The sequence below is a fragment of the Micropterus salmoides genome, unplaced genomic scaffold, assembly GCF_014851395.1.
Source record: "Micropterus salmoides isolate LMB-PRFRI ecotype aquatic unplaced genomic scaffold, ASM1485139v1 Ms_hic_scaffold_18, whole genome shotgun sequence".
In the NCBI taxonomy this organism is placed as follows: domain Eukaryota; kingdom Metazoa; phylum Chordata; class Actinopteri; order Centrarchiformes; family Centrarchidae; genus Micropterus; species Micropterus salmoides.
The window spans coordinates 4,941,059-4,954,369 of record NW_024040928.1 but is presented as its reverse complement, the minus strand read 5'-3'; the positions used below and the strand labels follow the sequence as shown (position 1 = coordinate 4,954,369).

The 13,311-nt window shown below is 39.7% G+C and overlaps 1 protein-coding gene across 1 annotated transcript; it reads right to left on the bottom strand.

Annotated features, from left to right (window-relative positions):
• Window positions 1-7,732: 7,732 nt before the first annotated feature.
• On the bottom strand, window positions 7,733-10,260 carry si:dkey-1j5.4 (leucine-rich repeat-containing protein 15). The gene is made up of 6 exons (XM_038727504.1): window positions 10,209-10,260; window positions 9,433-9,621; window positions 9,104-9,288; window positions 8,729-9,013; window positions 8,070-8,205; window positions 7,733-7,923 (listed from the first exon to the last, which is right to left on the bottom strand). Exons 1-6 carry the CDS (start codon window positions 10,258-10,260, stop codon window positions 7,733-7,735), a joined length of 1,038 nt encoding a protein of 345 aa, XP_038583432.1.
• Between the last annotated feature and the right edge of the window lie 3,051 nt (window positions 10,261-13,311).

Sequence of the window (13,311 nt, the reverse complement as noted above, 5' to 3'; positions counted from 1 at the left end):
TAATAAGATGATCCCTGGCAGAACAAACACAAATCACTTAATTGTTCAAAACAGGAAGTGTTTCCGACTCTCAGTAACACAACTAACAAGAAGGTGTTTGCCACTCAAGACATGCACACACACAGGATTCAATACTATGACCAGCACAGAGGCAACTACACTACATGGAGTATGGTAGCTGCCTAGACACAGCAGCCTATTTAACCCGGAGGAGCTTGAAGGTTTTTGAAGGCTCCAATCGGGGATCTCTGATGTGGGATGCGGGACCAGCCAATCCCCAGCCGGGAATCCCGCAGCCTCATTAACATACATGGAAAAATAGCAGCAACAGTAAAATACATAGACGGCTGCCCTCGGTAGCTGTAACACAGGGCTTCCTTTATCCCGTGTTTGTAATTTTCCTTCTATAAAATAAAATATGGTCATCATTCAGTCATTCATTGCTGTATATAAAACCTTTATTCATGTTCAGGACATAAAAAGATGATGATATCCAGATGATACAGCTAAACTTCTTGGCCAGTATTTAAAATCAGCAAACATAGACAGCTATTGGGTATCTCAGAGTGAATATAACTGATATATTAGGTACATGAATTAACACAATACAAGTTTGTAGGTTTGTAATACAAAGTACACACAGAGTATATGTAATGAAAAGTACTAGACATGATTGCATTCATCTATTAATAGATGTCCAGTAGTGTGTGTATTGTTAGTAGTGATAATGTGTAAAGATGTTGCCCTTTGTTTTTGTAACTTACTTTCAGTCACTTTACATATCCCTTCCTTATTTTACCACTTGTTACCTCAGTTCAGGTTAGGTCCCATAATTTGTGCATCATCTCCGGACTGATCACCAGAAGAAATTACTACTCAGAAAATATATATCGCTGGATGAATAGTTAAAGTGGTGTAATGTAATGTAATGTAATAATTCTGATTGCCTAGTTTCCCCAAACTGAGGTAAAACTTCAAGAATTCTTTAAACTGCTTCCCCTCATGTTTTCCTACATAGTGCCAAATGTAACCATAAAAGGGTTTATTCACGCTTTAATGGCCACAAGCTAGTGTTGTAGGAAATCCCTTAAATTATGTTGTCTTTGAACATTTTGAAGATACATTTCGTATGAACATTTTGCTACTTTGCTATCATTGTTTTTTTTATGTAATACACATGTACACACATGCCCAAGATATGTGAATGGTGGACGGAGATTAAAAAGTTGCTAAACTTTTCTTGCGCTTACAGAGATTGTTGTTGAGCTTTTTTAAAATGAAAATGTATTAGTGTGGACATTAGAGTCCCCAGTGACCTCTGAGTAGCATGGAGTGAGAGGTTTTGCTAGATGGATAAACAACCTTTACCTCAACTAAGGCTATACATGGAATTTCACTAAATGCTCTTTTGTCATGTATTCCCTTGACTTTTACCAGAGAGCTGCGTCTATGCTAGACGTGTTATCAAAAAGATGCCATCAAGCTATCAGCAGGGGATTTTTGCCCTTTTAGTTACTCTAAGCGATGGACTGGCCAGTGGGATTTTTCACAGGGAAAAGCCATTTCAGAAACATATGTAAGTGTTTTCGGGAGGCGCAGATAAGAGTGTTACACTGGTGGGGATGGAAGAATGAAAAGGATGGATGGAGGAGAGGGGAGGAAGCAGGAGGAGGACATATAGGAACTGGGCGTACTGATGTGAAGGAGAATGAGGGCACCAATAGATGGCTAGATAGATATACAGGTAGGTAGATAGACAGGCGACAAATCACAAAGAGAGAAGCAGAGGGGGAATGAGAGCAGAAAAGAGATAGAAAGTAGCAAGATGCAGTGCTGCCTCCCGTAATGACACCCGTGGGAGGTGATTACTGGGTAGAAAATAAAGCACAGGTCTTCCCTGCTGATCACCGGAGAGCCTAATCCACGTCAAAGGCTTCTAGAAAAACCTTACATGAGGGAGGGCAATTTACTTTGAGTGTGCTGCACGACCACACCATGCCTTAAACTTTAATAAAATCACTTCAGTTCCTTATTATGACTTGTTTTACATTAATTATTAATGTTTGAATCTTTCTTATTGTTGTTTTAAACAATTTCACTGTTTGGTTTATATTATATACTTTACTTTAGTTTGGGTTTGAGACATCTGGAGATTCTCCTGTGTTTTGTTTGTTTTGTGTGTCCACCTCAAGACTTTTGTTCAGACGGAAAGCCCATTCTAATCTGCTGGACATTGCTGTGTTTCTGCAGGATCAGTCGAACCAATATGGCATGCTTCGTGGATACAAGATGATGCATCTGAAATGCAATCAGGCTGGCTATATGGTTACTCAAAAGACAAATAGGCAATTGTTGTAAAATACTGGAGTGCAACCAAGGTGCTAGAATAGCCTACGGTGAAGCTTATCTTAATCCAGGCTCAAACTTTTTATGGCATAAAGAGTAGGCTATTGAACACATTTCAAAACCATAACTCCAATTTTCAAAAAGCAGACCCATATTCCTAAACTCTACATACAAATTGAGCTCAAATAGCACACAACTACCCAGGTGGAGACACAAAGAGTCAAATTGATAACACAGCAAAGACAACCTTCAATAGAAAGATAAAAGGGCCAGAGTCAGTTTATTCAGTTTTGGAACAATGGATCCAGACAGATGTGAAGGAAGAGGTGTAGGACACCAGAGAGGAGGAGGTAGGAGGAAGAAGAGGAGTAGGTGGAGGCGGAGCAGGAGTAGGGTGGAAGAGTAGGGAGGAGGAGGAGGAGGTGGAGAACAAGAATCTCTGGCCTGTCCCAGAGCAAAGACGGGATGCTGGGGAAGAATAATTAGTTGTTTGGTGTGTTGTACTGTACAGCACACTAAGGAATAAAAATGTGTGCAAATGTTTACATTTGTTACTTCTTTTGTGTTCATCATGTGAAAAGGTTTTTGAAGGAAGAACCACAAGCAGTGTTTGAGAACACTGCAGGATGTTGTTCACCACTGAAACACTCCCATGCCACGCCCATGCAGAAGTGCTGCTCTCCAGGTGGACTTCCAGAGATGACTTCTACTATTTGGTGCTAGGGAGTACCTTAAAGAGGTATCCAAAAAAAGACAGGGTGGCAGGGAGGATGCTGTGATAGAACCATATCCCTGTCGCAATACAGTGATTGACATTTGTTGCCTTACCATGGAAGAAAACAGTCTTTATTTCATCCAATCCCTAAAGTACTGATGTAAAAAATTGCAAACTTTGGTTCTCTGCTGGAGGCTGTGATCAACTTTAATATCTTTCGGGCTGAATGTTTAATATCTTTATACATCTTCTGCATATCCAGCACACTGGGTAGGAACTTCCTGAGAGTTGGTCCTGCGACTGATCCAGTGTTATCCAGGGCATATTTTGTTTGCTGGATTATTTTGCTTGTGGGCCAGTTGGAGAAGCACAGCTTTCAAGTTCTCTTGTGTTGGTATTGTTCTTACTCCCATGTGATCCTTAAGATCAAGAAGCTCATCTTCATCATCACCTAAAAAAGCCTCTTACAAAGCGGTGGACAAGAGATCACGCTCAGACTGACTAAGATTTAACATCAGGGAGTCAAGTAAAGTAAATCAGGTGATACATTGTGTTCCCCAAATGTGATTGCTGCTGTAAAGGTTTAGAGACAGCCAAGATGAAAAATATTTACGGCCGTTTAATCCATTGACCCGTATCCTACCAAAAGATTTCCATTCTTCTTCTTGGCATGTGAAGTTTCACAGTCCGATGCAATAGTCCACTAGTAGGACTTAGTAGGACTTGGTAGGCCAGCAGGCACTATCTTGGAATGAAGTTAACATGTACAGTGAGGAAAAAAAGTATTTGAACACCCTGCTATTTTGCAAGTTCTCCCACTTAGAAATCATGGAGGGGTCTGAAATTGTCATCGTAGGTGCATGTCCACTGTGAGAGACATAATCTAAAAAAAAATATTCCAGAAATCACACTGTATGTTTTTTAAACTATTTATTGTATGATACAGCTGCAAATAAGTATTTGAACACCTGTCTATCAGCCAGAATTCTGACTCTCAAAGACCTGTTAGTCTGCCTTCACAATGTCCACCTCCACTCCATTTATTATCCTAAATTAGATGCACCTGTTTGAGGTCGTTAGCTGCATAAAGACACCTGTCCACCCCATACAATCAGTAAGAATCCAACTACTAACATGGCCAAGACCAAAGAGCTGTCCAAAGACACTAGAGACAAAATTGTACACCTCCACAAGGCTGGAAAGGGCTACGGGGAAATTGCCAAGCAGCTTGGTGAAAAAAGGTCCACTGTTGGAGCAATCATTAGAAAATGGAAGAAGCTAAACATGACTGTCAATCTCCCTCGGACCGGGGCTCCATGCAAGATCTCACCTCGTGGGGTCTCAATGATCCTAAGAAAGGTGAGAAATCAGCCCAGAACTCCACGGGAGGAGCTGCTCAATGACCTGAAAAGAGCTGGGACCACCGTTTCCAAGGTTACTGTTGGTAATACACTAAGACGTCATGGTTTGAAATCACGCATGGCACGGAAGGTTCCCCTGCTTAAACCAGCACATGTCAAGGCCCGTCTTCAGTTTGCCAATGACCATTTGGATGATCCAGAGGATCATGGGAGAAAGTCATGTGGTCAGATGAGACCAAAATAGAACTTTTTGGTCATAATTCCACTAACCGTGTTTGGAGGAAGAAGAATGATGAGTACCATCCCAAGAACACCATCCCTACTGTGAAGCATGGGGGTGGTAGCATCATGCTTTGGGGGTGTTTTTCTGCACATGGGACAGGGCGACTGCACTGTATTAAGGAGAGGATGACCGGGGCCATGTATTGCGAGATTTTGGGGAACAACCTCCTTCCCTCAGTTAGAGCATTGAAGATGGGTCGAGGCCGGGTCTTCCAACATGACAATGACCCGAAGCACACAGCCAGGATAACCAAGGAGTGGCTCTGTAAGAAGCATATCAAGGTTCTGGCGTGGCCTAGCCAGTCTCCAGACCTAAACCCAATAGAGAATCTTTGGAGGGAGCTCAAACTCCGTGTTTCTCAGCGACAGCCCAGAAACCTGACTGATCTAGAGAAGATCTGTGTGGAGGAGTGGTGAAAAACTACAGGAAACGTTTGACCTCTGTAATTGCAAACAAAGGCTACTGTACCAAATATTAACATTGATTTTCTCAGGTGTTCAAATACTTATTTGCAGCTGTATCATACAAATAAATAGTTAAAAAATCATACATTGTGATTTCTGGATTTTTTTTTTTTAGATTATGTCTCTCACAGTGGACATGCACCTACGATGACAATTTCAGACCCCTCCATGAAGTGGGAGAACTTGCAAAATAGCAAGGTGTTCAAATACTTATTTTCCTCACTGTAGATGATGATGTTTATTTGATTGAAATTACCTTTAAGATCAACAATCTGAGACAACACCTGACATCTTGGTGATGCTCATCATCTTCCACGGTGTGTGTCTGCTGAACTAACACTATGCTTGAATTGTTATCGTAATAACACAAATATCCATGAACTTAAATAATAGTTATAATAACTAGATCTTCACGCAGGTATCTGCGGTGGAAATCATATATTTCTTGTGGACAACTGAAAAAAAAAAAAGAAGTTACAACAAACAGTTGGCTTTTGATATTTATTAAAGTGAGAAAAGAACAGAGACGTACTCAAATGATTCAGCTGGGCTTGGAGCATCTGGCCCCAAGCAAAGGGCAATCAAAACATTTAAAGCAGGGGAACATTTGTGAAATCTACAGAGGGGCCGTTCTCAGTCTTTGATCTCAGGATCCCACGGGTATAGAGTAGGCACAGGGCAAAACAATTCCACATATAAAGACACACACACACTGATATCCTCAGTCGAAACCATAAGGTGAATTTAGGTACACAAAGTAGATACATATGATTATCAGAATGCGTATAGGTAAAATAAATTTTCTGCTACAACAGTATCAATGGGCTCCAAGCCCCCTGGCGCAAGCCACGCCTAGTGACCCGCAGCGATGTTGCAAGTCAAGCCTGAAGTCCCACAAGTGTGACAGCAAGGTAGAGAGCAGCACAGAGATGGGAAAACATTTAATTCAGAAAGAGTGATTTGGAAAAATAATCTTAGCTTATTCGTGATTTGCCACAAAAGCACCACCTAGGAGTTAATTAGTGCCAAATCTTGCAAACAGCTTTAGTTTTTGCCTTATCAAAATTATTTTTTATAACTTTTGATCAGGAGGGTCCATAAAGTCTGTGTGCACAAGTTTGTGCAGATCTGACTCACCGCCTAGGAGGAATTCCAAAAAGTAGATTTTGCGCATTTTCCATTTTTGCGAAAACAAATTATAGTCAAAAAAGGTGTGGCCTACATCACTAGATGCAACTCAGTTCAGGGAACGCGTGGATATAATGTTCTTTGAATTTGGAGCGTACAATATGGGAGCCAGGGACCAAAAAGCATTTCCAGTCAGTTTTTGTGTCTGAGGTTTGTGCAGCAGTCTACAACACCCCTTTGAATTTCACTTCCGTATATATATATATATATATATATATGGGCTGTCAGCATTAACGTGTTAATTGCGATGAGATTAAGGCTGATCATAACGTGTTTTAATTGTGTTAATCACGTGTCAAATATTCTTGTTTTACACCATCACTTCGATGCACCCTTACTTGTTGTCATGCTACCACAGACACTTCCTACCTCCTGCTGCAGCCATGGAGATGAACAACAACACAGTCCTGAATGGCGCATTTTACTTTAAGAAACTCCCAGACGGCTCCATTGACAAGTCAAACGCAGTATGCGCCTGGTGTAAAATGGAATTAGAATATCACCGTAGCACTTTGAGCTTAATCTAAAGTTACCATCAATGAGCTATGCATGCAGCTAGTACAGCTAATCGGGTTGATGCTAGGGTTTGACAGGTTGTGGCAAAGCATTATTTTGGAGAGTGCAAGTCATATACATTGTCGTCACCAGGGACAATAGTTGCACGCATACATAGCCTGTATGAAACAGAGAAAGCAGCCAAACTGAAACTCCTACTTAAAGCAAGTGCTGTCTAATTGTTTTCAGCTAAACACAGAAATAATGTAGCTATGGAGTATTTTGTTTGTTATGCACTTTATAATAATGTGTGTACATTTTGTACATGCACAGAATTTTTGAAAGCAAGCTTAGGGAAGACTATATTTCTGAAGGCATTGATTGTTTTACCTCAATCTCATTGCACATCTTTTGATTTGAAATAATCACATTAATCTTAAAGTCAAGTTCATAAACTAACTTTCTTTGCATTAATTTGATTTCCAATCAAGATACACTGGTAAGAATACAGACTTAAGAGATATAATAATAATAATAATAATGATATAATAATAATAATAAAATTTTAATCATGTGATAAAACATGGGATTAATCGATTAATTATTGAAATTCAGTGATTAATTGCAATTAAGAAAAAATTAATCGTTTCACAGACCTAATATATATATATATATATATATATACATATATATTTTATGCAATGTTTTTAGCTGAATACATGAATCTCATATGCTGCTTTAAGAAATCATTTAAGAAAAAAGTTCCCTCTACAAGCACCAGCCCAGAAGTAGTAAAAAGATGTTTTGAGTAAAAGTATCATCATCTGAATCTTCATTGCACCCGAACCCACGCTGTAGTCTTCATCCAGGTTTTGTTGTGTTAGGCAAGGCAGAGCAACTTGTCAGCTTGGAGGCTGGAGAAGCTCTTGTTTCGGAGCTCTGGAGGACTTACACACCTCAGGGCATCCCGAGGCGAGAGGGTGGCCTTTGTCTGTCCCATCCAATGCACCAAGGAGATGATGTTACAGTCACACTGCCACGGGTTGTCATGGAGGTACAACTTCTTCAAGTCTGAGAGGGGTTAGAAAAGAAAAACCGTCACTAAAAGTGTATCATACTGGTGTCAGTAAACAATGTAGTCATTTCTACATTTACTATTATGAGTCACTCATTTGTTCCTGTAAAAATGGGAAAGTGAAAAGGTAGGCTGGTGTTACCAGGCATATGGTTGAACATGTTTCCATCCACTGTCTTCAGGCGGTTTCCACTAAGAGCCAACTGAGAAAGCTTTCTTATATTCCTGAATACATCAGGTGGCAGGTGCTCCAGCTCGTTGTTCCTCAGGTAGAGCTCCTGATTCAATATTCAGTACATTTATTTTATTCTTGTGGGATTTAGTTGAATGCACAATAAGAATATTGCAATGCAGTCTCATATGGTACAACAGCCATGTGTAAGAGGTGGTTGAATTCAAATGGATATAAAAATATTTACTGGTATGGTTACCTAACTGTCTGAATTTACTGACACTGTAAACTGACACTGTCACGGTGTTACCTGCAAGTTGTCCAAGCCATCCAAAGCTAATGGGCTCAATGTGAACAGAAGGTTGTTGTCTAGAACGAGCATATCCAGAGATTGCAGCGGTCGGAATGCACCAGCAGGAATGTTCTTCAGGCTGGATTTGAAGAAATTAAGAAATATTTAATTAACACCAATACACTGTACAACAGGGTGGCACGGCAGTGTAGTAGTTAGCAAGGTCGCCTCATAGCAAGAAGGTGCACTGCACATATCCACACTAGAAACTCTTTCTACGTAATGGCATCACTTAGAGCACTAGATTTGGCATTGCTAGGTTTATAGAAGCATCTACCAGAGGCGCATGGCCGATGTGATGTAACCTGTTATTGTCTAAGTTGAGGAACATGAGCTGTCTGAGTCCAGTGAAGGCCTTAGGAGAAATCCTCTGGATACGATTCAGAGAAAGGTCCAGAACTTTGAGGGCGATCAGAGGCTTAAAGGTGTTAGATGGGAGCGTTGTCAGTGCGTTGAGAGGCAGGTCTAAATCTGACAAGTTCCTCATTCCGGCAAACATTTCGGGTTTGAGGACACCAATCTGGTTCTGTCCCAGCATGAGGAAGCGAAGGTTCAGGAGGTCCTAGAGACATGGAAGGAACAACAGTTTTGTGGTCAGATTACTGCAGTGTGATTGCTGTACATTTAATCTATTCCTCTCCAGACTCTTTACCTTGAATCCTCTCAGTGGAAGGTCAGTGATGTGGTTGCCGTAGAGATTGAGAAGCATCAACTGTTTTGCACCTGAGAAAGCTTTGGTGTGGATGAACTTGATGGCATTTCGTTGCAGGTTGATACTTTCAATCTTTGGAATTGATCTCAGAGCATTGGCCTTCAGGTCTGTGATGCCATTCTCACCTTCAAACAGCATTGAGAATGTTAGTGATGTGGTTGTGGTCCACAATGCTCATGTTTACTTACAGCAAATATCAGATACGTTATCAAGTGTCTAGAACATCACAACAATGAAAGGGATGATTTGATTAACCACAAGGTGCTCACCTAGTTTGAGGATCCAGGCATCAGGGGGTAGTTCGGAGGGAAAGGCACGAAGTCCCCTCTTGTGACAGTTGACCTCTGATTTATCTGGACTGGACTTCCTGTAGCATTTACAGACATCAGGACAGCCCTCCACAGACTGCACCATCAATAGGATCACCAGCATCAACCACATTAAATGCTGCATGTCCACTGCAGAGGGGAGGGTGCAGAAAGGGAGAGACAGTCAAAGAGATAGTCTTTGGATTGCTTCGATATAGAGAAAACAGTTATTTTGATTGGGAAATTTGAGTTTTATTTTTCTTTCATTTTGATATTGTATTTTACATTTTTTAGATTTCAGTGTATGTGATGGGGAACAAAATTCACAGTCCTCCAAGCAGAGGTATATTCTGTTTAAGTTTATCTGAAGCTGTTATGTTTTAGCAGACTGATTTAGTTGAACAAAGGGGCCATTTTCCAAAGTTACAGCTGCAACTATTGTATTTTGGGGACTTACTAAAAATGTTTGTACGTGCATGTAAAATGATATTAGGGGGGCGGTCCACCATCAGCTTAGTGTTGCATTGTTGGCTGCTGCTATATAACTGTCCATGTTTCCAGACTGCAGTGTGTGTGTTTTGGTCGTTCTTCCTGATCACGGATGGCGATTCTGCTCTGTAGCTGTTTTTGAATGGCATGTAGCAGTGACACAGAGTGTTTATTCCACTTGTGGCAAAGTTAATATGTTGATGGAAGAAGTTCAAGTCTTTGCACCAATCTGACAGGGTACTCTGTACTCGCCTGTGGTGGGATGTAGACCGCTGTGACGATGGCCGATGTATATTCCATGGTAGAAAGTGCGGTCTGCATTTGATTGACAATAACTCCAGATCAGGTGAGCAGAAACGGGATAGCATTTAAATTTTGCCACTGTCACACCAAACCTTATTCACCATAAAGCACAGGCCTACTACTTTTTCTTGCCAGAGTCCTCTGTTCTGTCAGATAGTATACAGAAAAAGAGTCACCACATTACAGCTCCTGATGCAGGCACTGAGGTCGTCCCGTTTATTAACCAATTCCTGCATACATTTGCATAAATGTAGAGGAGCTAACGGCGAGGCAACTGCATAGGTCTTTGCCTCCTAGAACAGAAACAACAAAGCATGAGACCAATGCCAGGAATGTGGATTACATTACCCACATGTGCATTTGTCTTCAAAGATAACTTTAAATCGCCAAAACAAAAATTTTTAGTGTATTTAGCCTAGAAATGGGTGTTTGGCTGTGAAATGAAATAATGAGATAATCCCACCTTTGTTTAAAACATAACATAGCTAGAATCCCAAGAGCAATGTGTCAAAATGAATGGACATCTACTCTTCGAAACGACAAAATGGGCATACCACAAGGTTCCACCCTGAGATTATTACTCTTTTGCCTGTACTTTAATGAGCTGCTAGACTGCTGCAAAGAGGTTAGGTGCCATTTGTATACTGATGATGCAATCATTTATGTATCGACAAAGACTCCACAACAGGCTGCAGAGTTACTGGAAAGTGAACTGATCTGTGTCTTGCAGTGGCTCCAAAATAAATTCCAACAAACAACTTTAAAATGTTTTTTCTCATAAGATGAAAAATCTGTGATGATTTAACATTAATTATTAATTAGAAATAGATGAAGTAAATCAGTTCAAATTTGTAGGTGTTAAAATGTGATGCACATAATAGGAAAGTGTCTAAGACTAACCTTAACTGTTTTTGATTGTTTGAAAAAAAGACAAAGGAGCAACTACTAGGGAGGGAGTTAGGGTAGACTGTAATCAGGAATACACAAAACATTTGATAAGTCTAATTTTCCAGTTAAAGGCCCACAGAAAATTTCCTGATTTTAAAGCTTTCCCTACTAAAAAAAAACATGGTTTGAGCAAAAGCTTTCTCTTTGTTTTTCAGTAACCAGTAATAGTCTGTCTTTTTTTTATTGCTTGTCTCTATGCTTGTATTAGAGTGTTTTATCATGTGTTTTAACTTAACCAGACCCAAGGACTTCAAATCAGCTAAGCCTAAAAGTCCTATATACATTGCATCGGTTGCTTTTTATTTAAATGTACCAATGCCTACATGTGTATCACCCCATCAAATAAATGAGTACAAAAAGCAAAGTGTTAAATTTTGTATTCTTCCTGATATGTTTTTAATGTTTGCATTTCCTGTATCAGTCTTTTTATGTGTATTTTTCATCTTTTGTGAAGCATAAATGAAGAAAGAAAGAAAAAAGCTACTATTATTACTGTTATTGTTGTTGTTGTTCTTATTATTATTATTTTACAAAGGAGTGGATTTTCCTCTTCATTTATAATGTAATTTTATGGAAAAGAGTATCAAATAGGAAGCAGAGTAAAAGACTAAGTGCCCACACTGATACTTTGAAACAAAGAGCAGCTTTTCATCAATAAAAACACATATAACTGATTATTGTTTGAGCTGGCTAAAGTGTGTTTGATTTCTCCCACACGACTCGAAAGCTGTTCCAAATTGGAAAAAATAAAAGGTAAGACTGATTAAGGTAATTTGAAAGCAGTCAAACTGTTTTCTCCTGCTGGATGCCACTTACCTGAACAACAAACAATACTTGATTCCAGATGTTTGTCCACTTTGTTTTTACCTTTCAAACAGGTCAAGTTAAGTTTTTCCTTTAAATATTACTAATAATATATACTCTGCTCTCCCTCCGTTCTGACACAGATAGATGAAGCAGCATATGAAGCGCTCTCTCTAACCAGCTATAAAACACATGCCAATGTAGTAGTGTGGGAACATAGCCTCAGCCTCAGCAGACAGTGAAAGCAGTGTGTGAAACTCCCTCAGCCACAAGTTCTGCAATGTCACAGAGCCCAGCGAAATGTGGCATCCACAGATTATGGCACCAATCCACATTATACTGCCAGGTCTACTGACTGTGTGTGGAGTTTGTTTGAGTTGTGTGGGTGTGTGGGATGGTGGGTGCTTTTATTTTATCCTCAAGAGAACCAGCTTTGGGCAAACTGGACATTTTCAGCTCTCCAATTTTAAGGGTTAGTCCAATATTTAGGAATTGAGGAGTTCCAAGAAGTTTAAATTTATTATTAATTTATTATTTATTTGTAAAAGCATACCTCAACATTTTGGGAAATGCTCTCTTGCTTATCGAGGGTTAGATGAGAATGTATGGTAAATATGACGTTACAGGCAGGCAGTTAGCTTAGCTTAGCACAAACACTGGAAACAGTTAATCATAGGAATGTCGGAAAACCTATTAGGGTAAAGAAAAATTAATTTATTCGTACCTTTAAACATAAAGGTCATAAAGAATTTTTTTTTTTGCTGGGCTTTGTTTTGAAGGCAGCAGCAAAAACTAATTAAAAAGTTCCATTCATCACTATGTAAATGATTTACAAGATCCCAAAATAATGAAGTACTGTATGAATAATGAGAAAGATAATTGAAATATTTTAATAACAGCCAGAGTCATATCTGGTTTTCCTCACAGTTTAAGGCACAATGCTGCCAATGATCACATATATGCAAATGTGATTTTCAAGATTCAAATCTGATTTTCATCCATCCTGTGACACTGAAAGTTATGATATGTATGGATTCATCTTTGTTTCAGTGAACAACTCAGCATTGCTGCTACTCTGACCACTCAAAGAGGTATTCTGCTTGAAAATGTGTTCCAAACAGGAGACCAGCCATAAGGGAATCACTGGAAAAATTGTCGGTGTATTTTTCCACATAAAAGATCCGGGGCCTTATTTATGATTCAATGCGTAGGATTGACGTCAAAAAGTTGCGTCTGGACAAAACACAGAGAGTGCTTACACACAAACACATTCAGATTTCTAACATAGTGCACCTT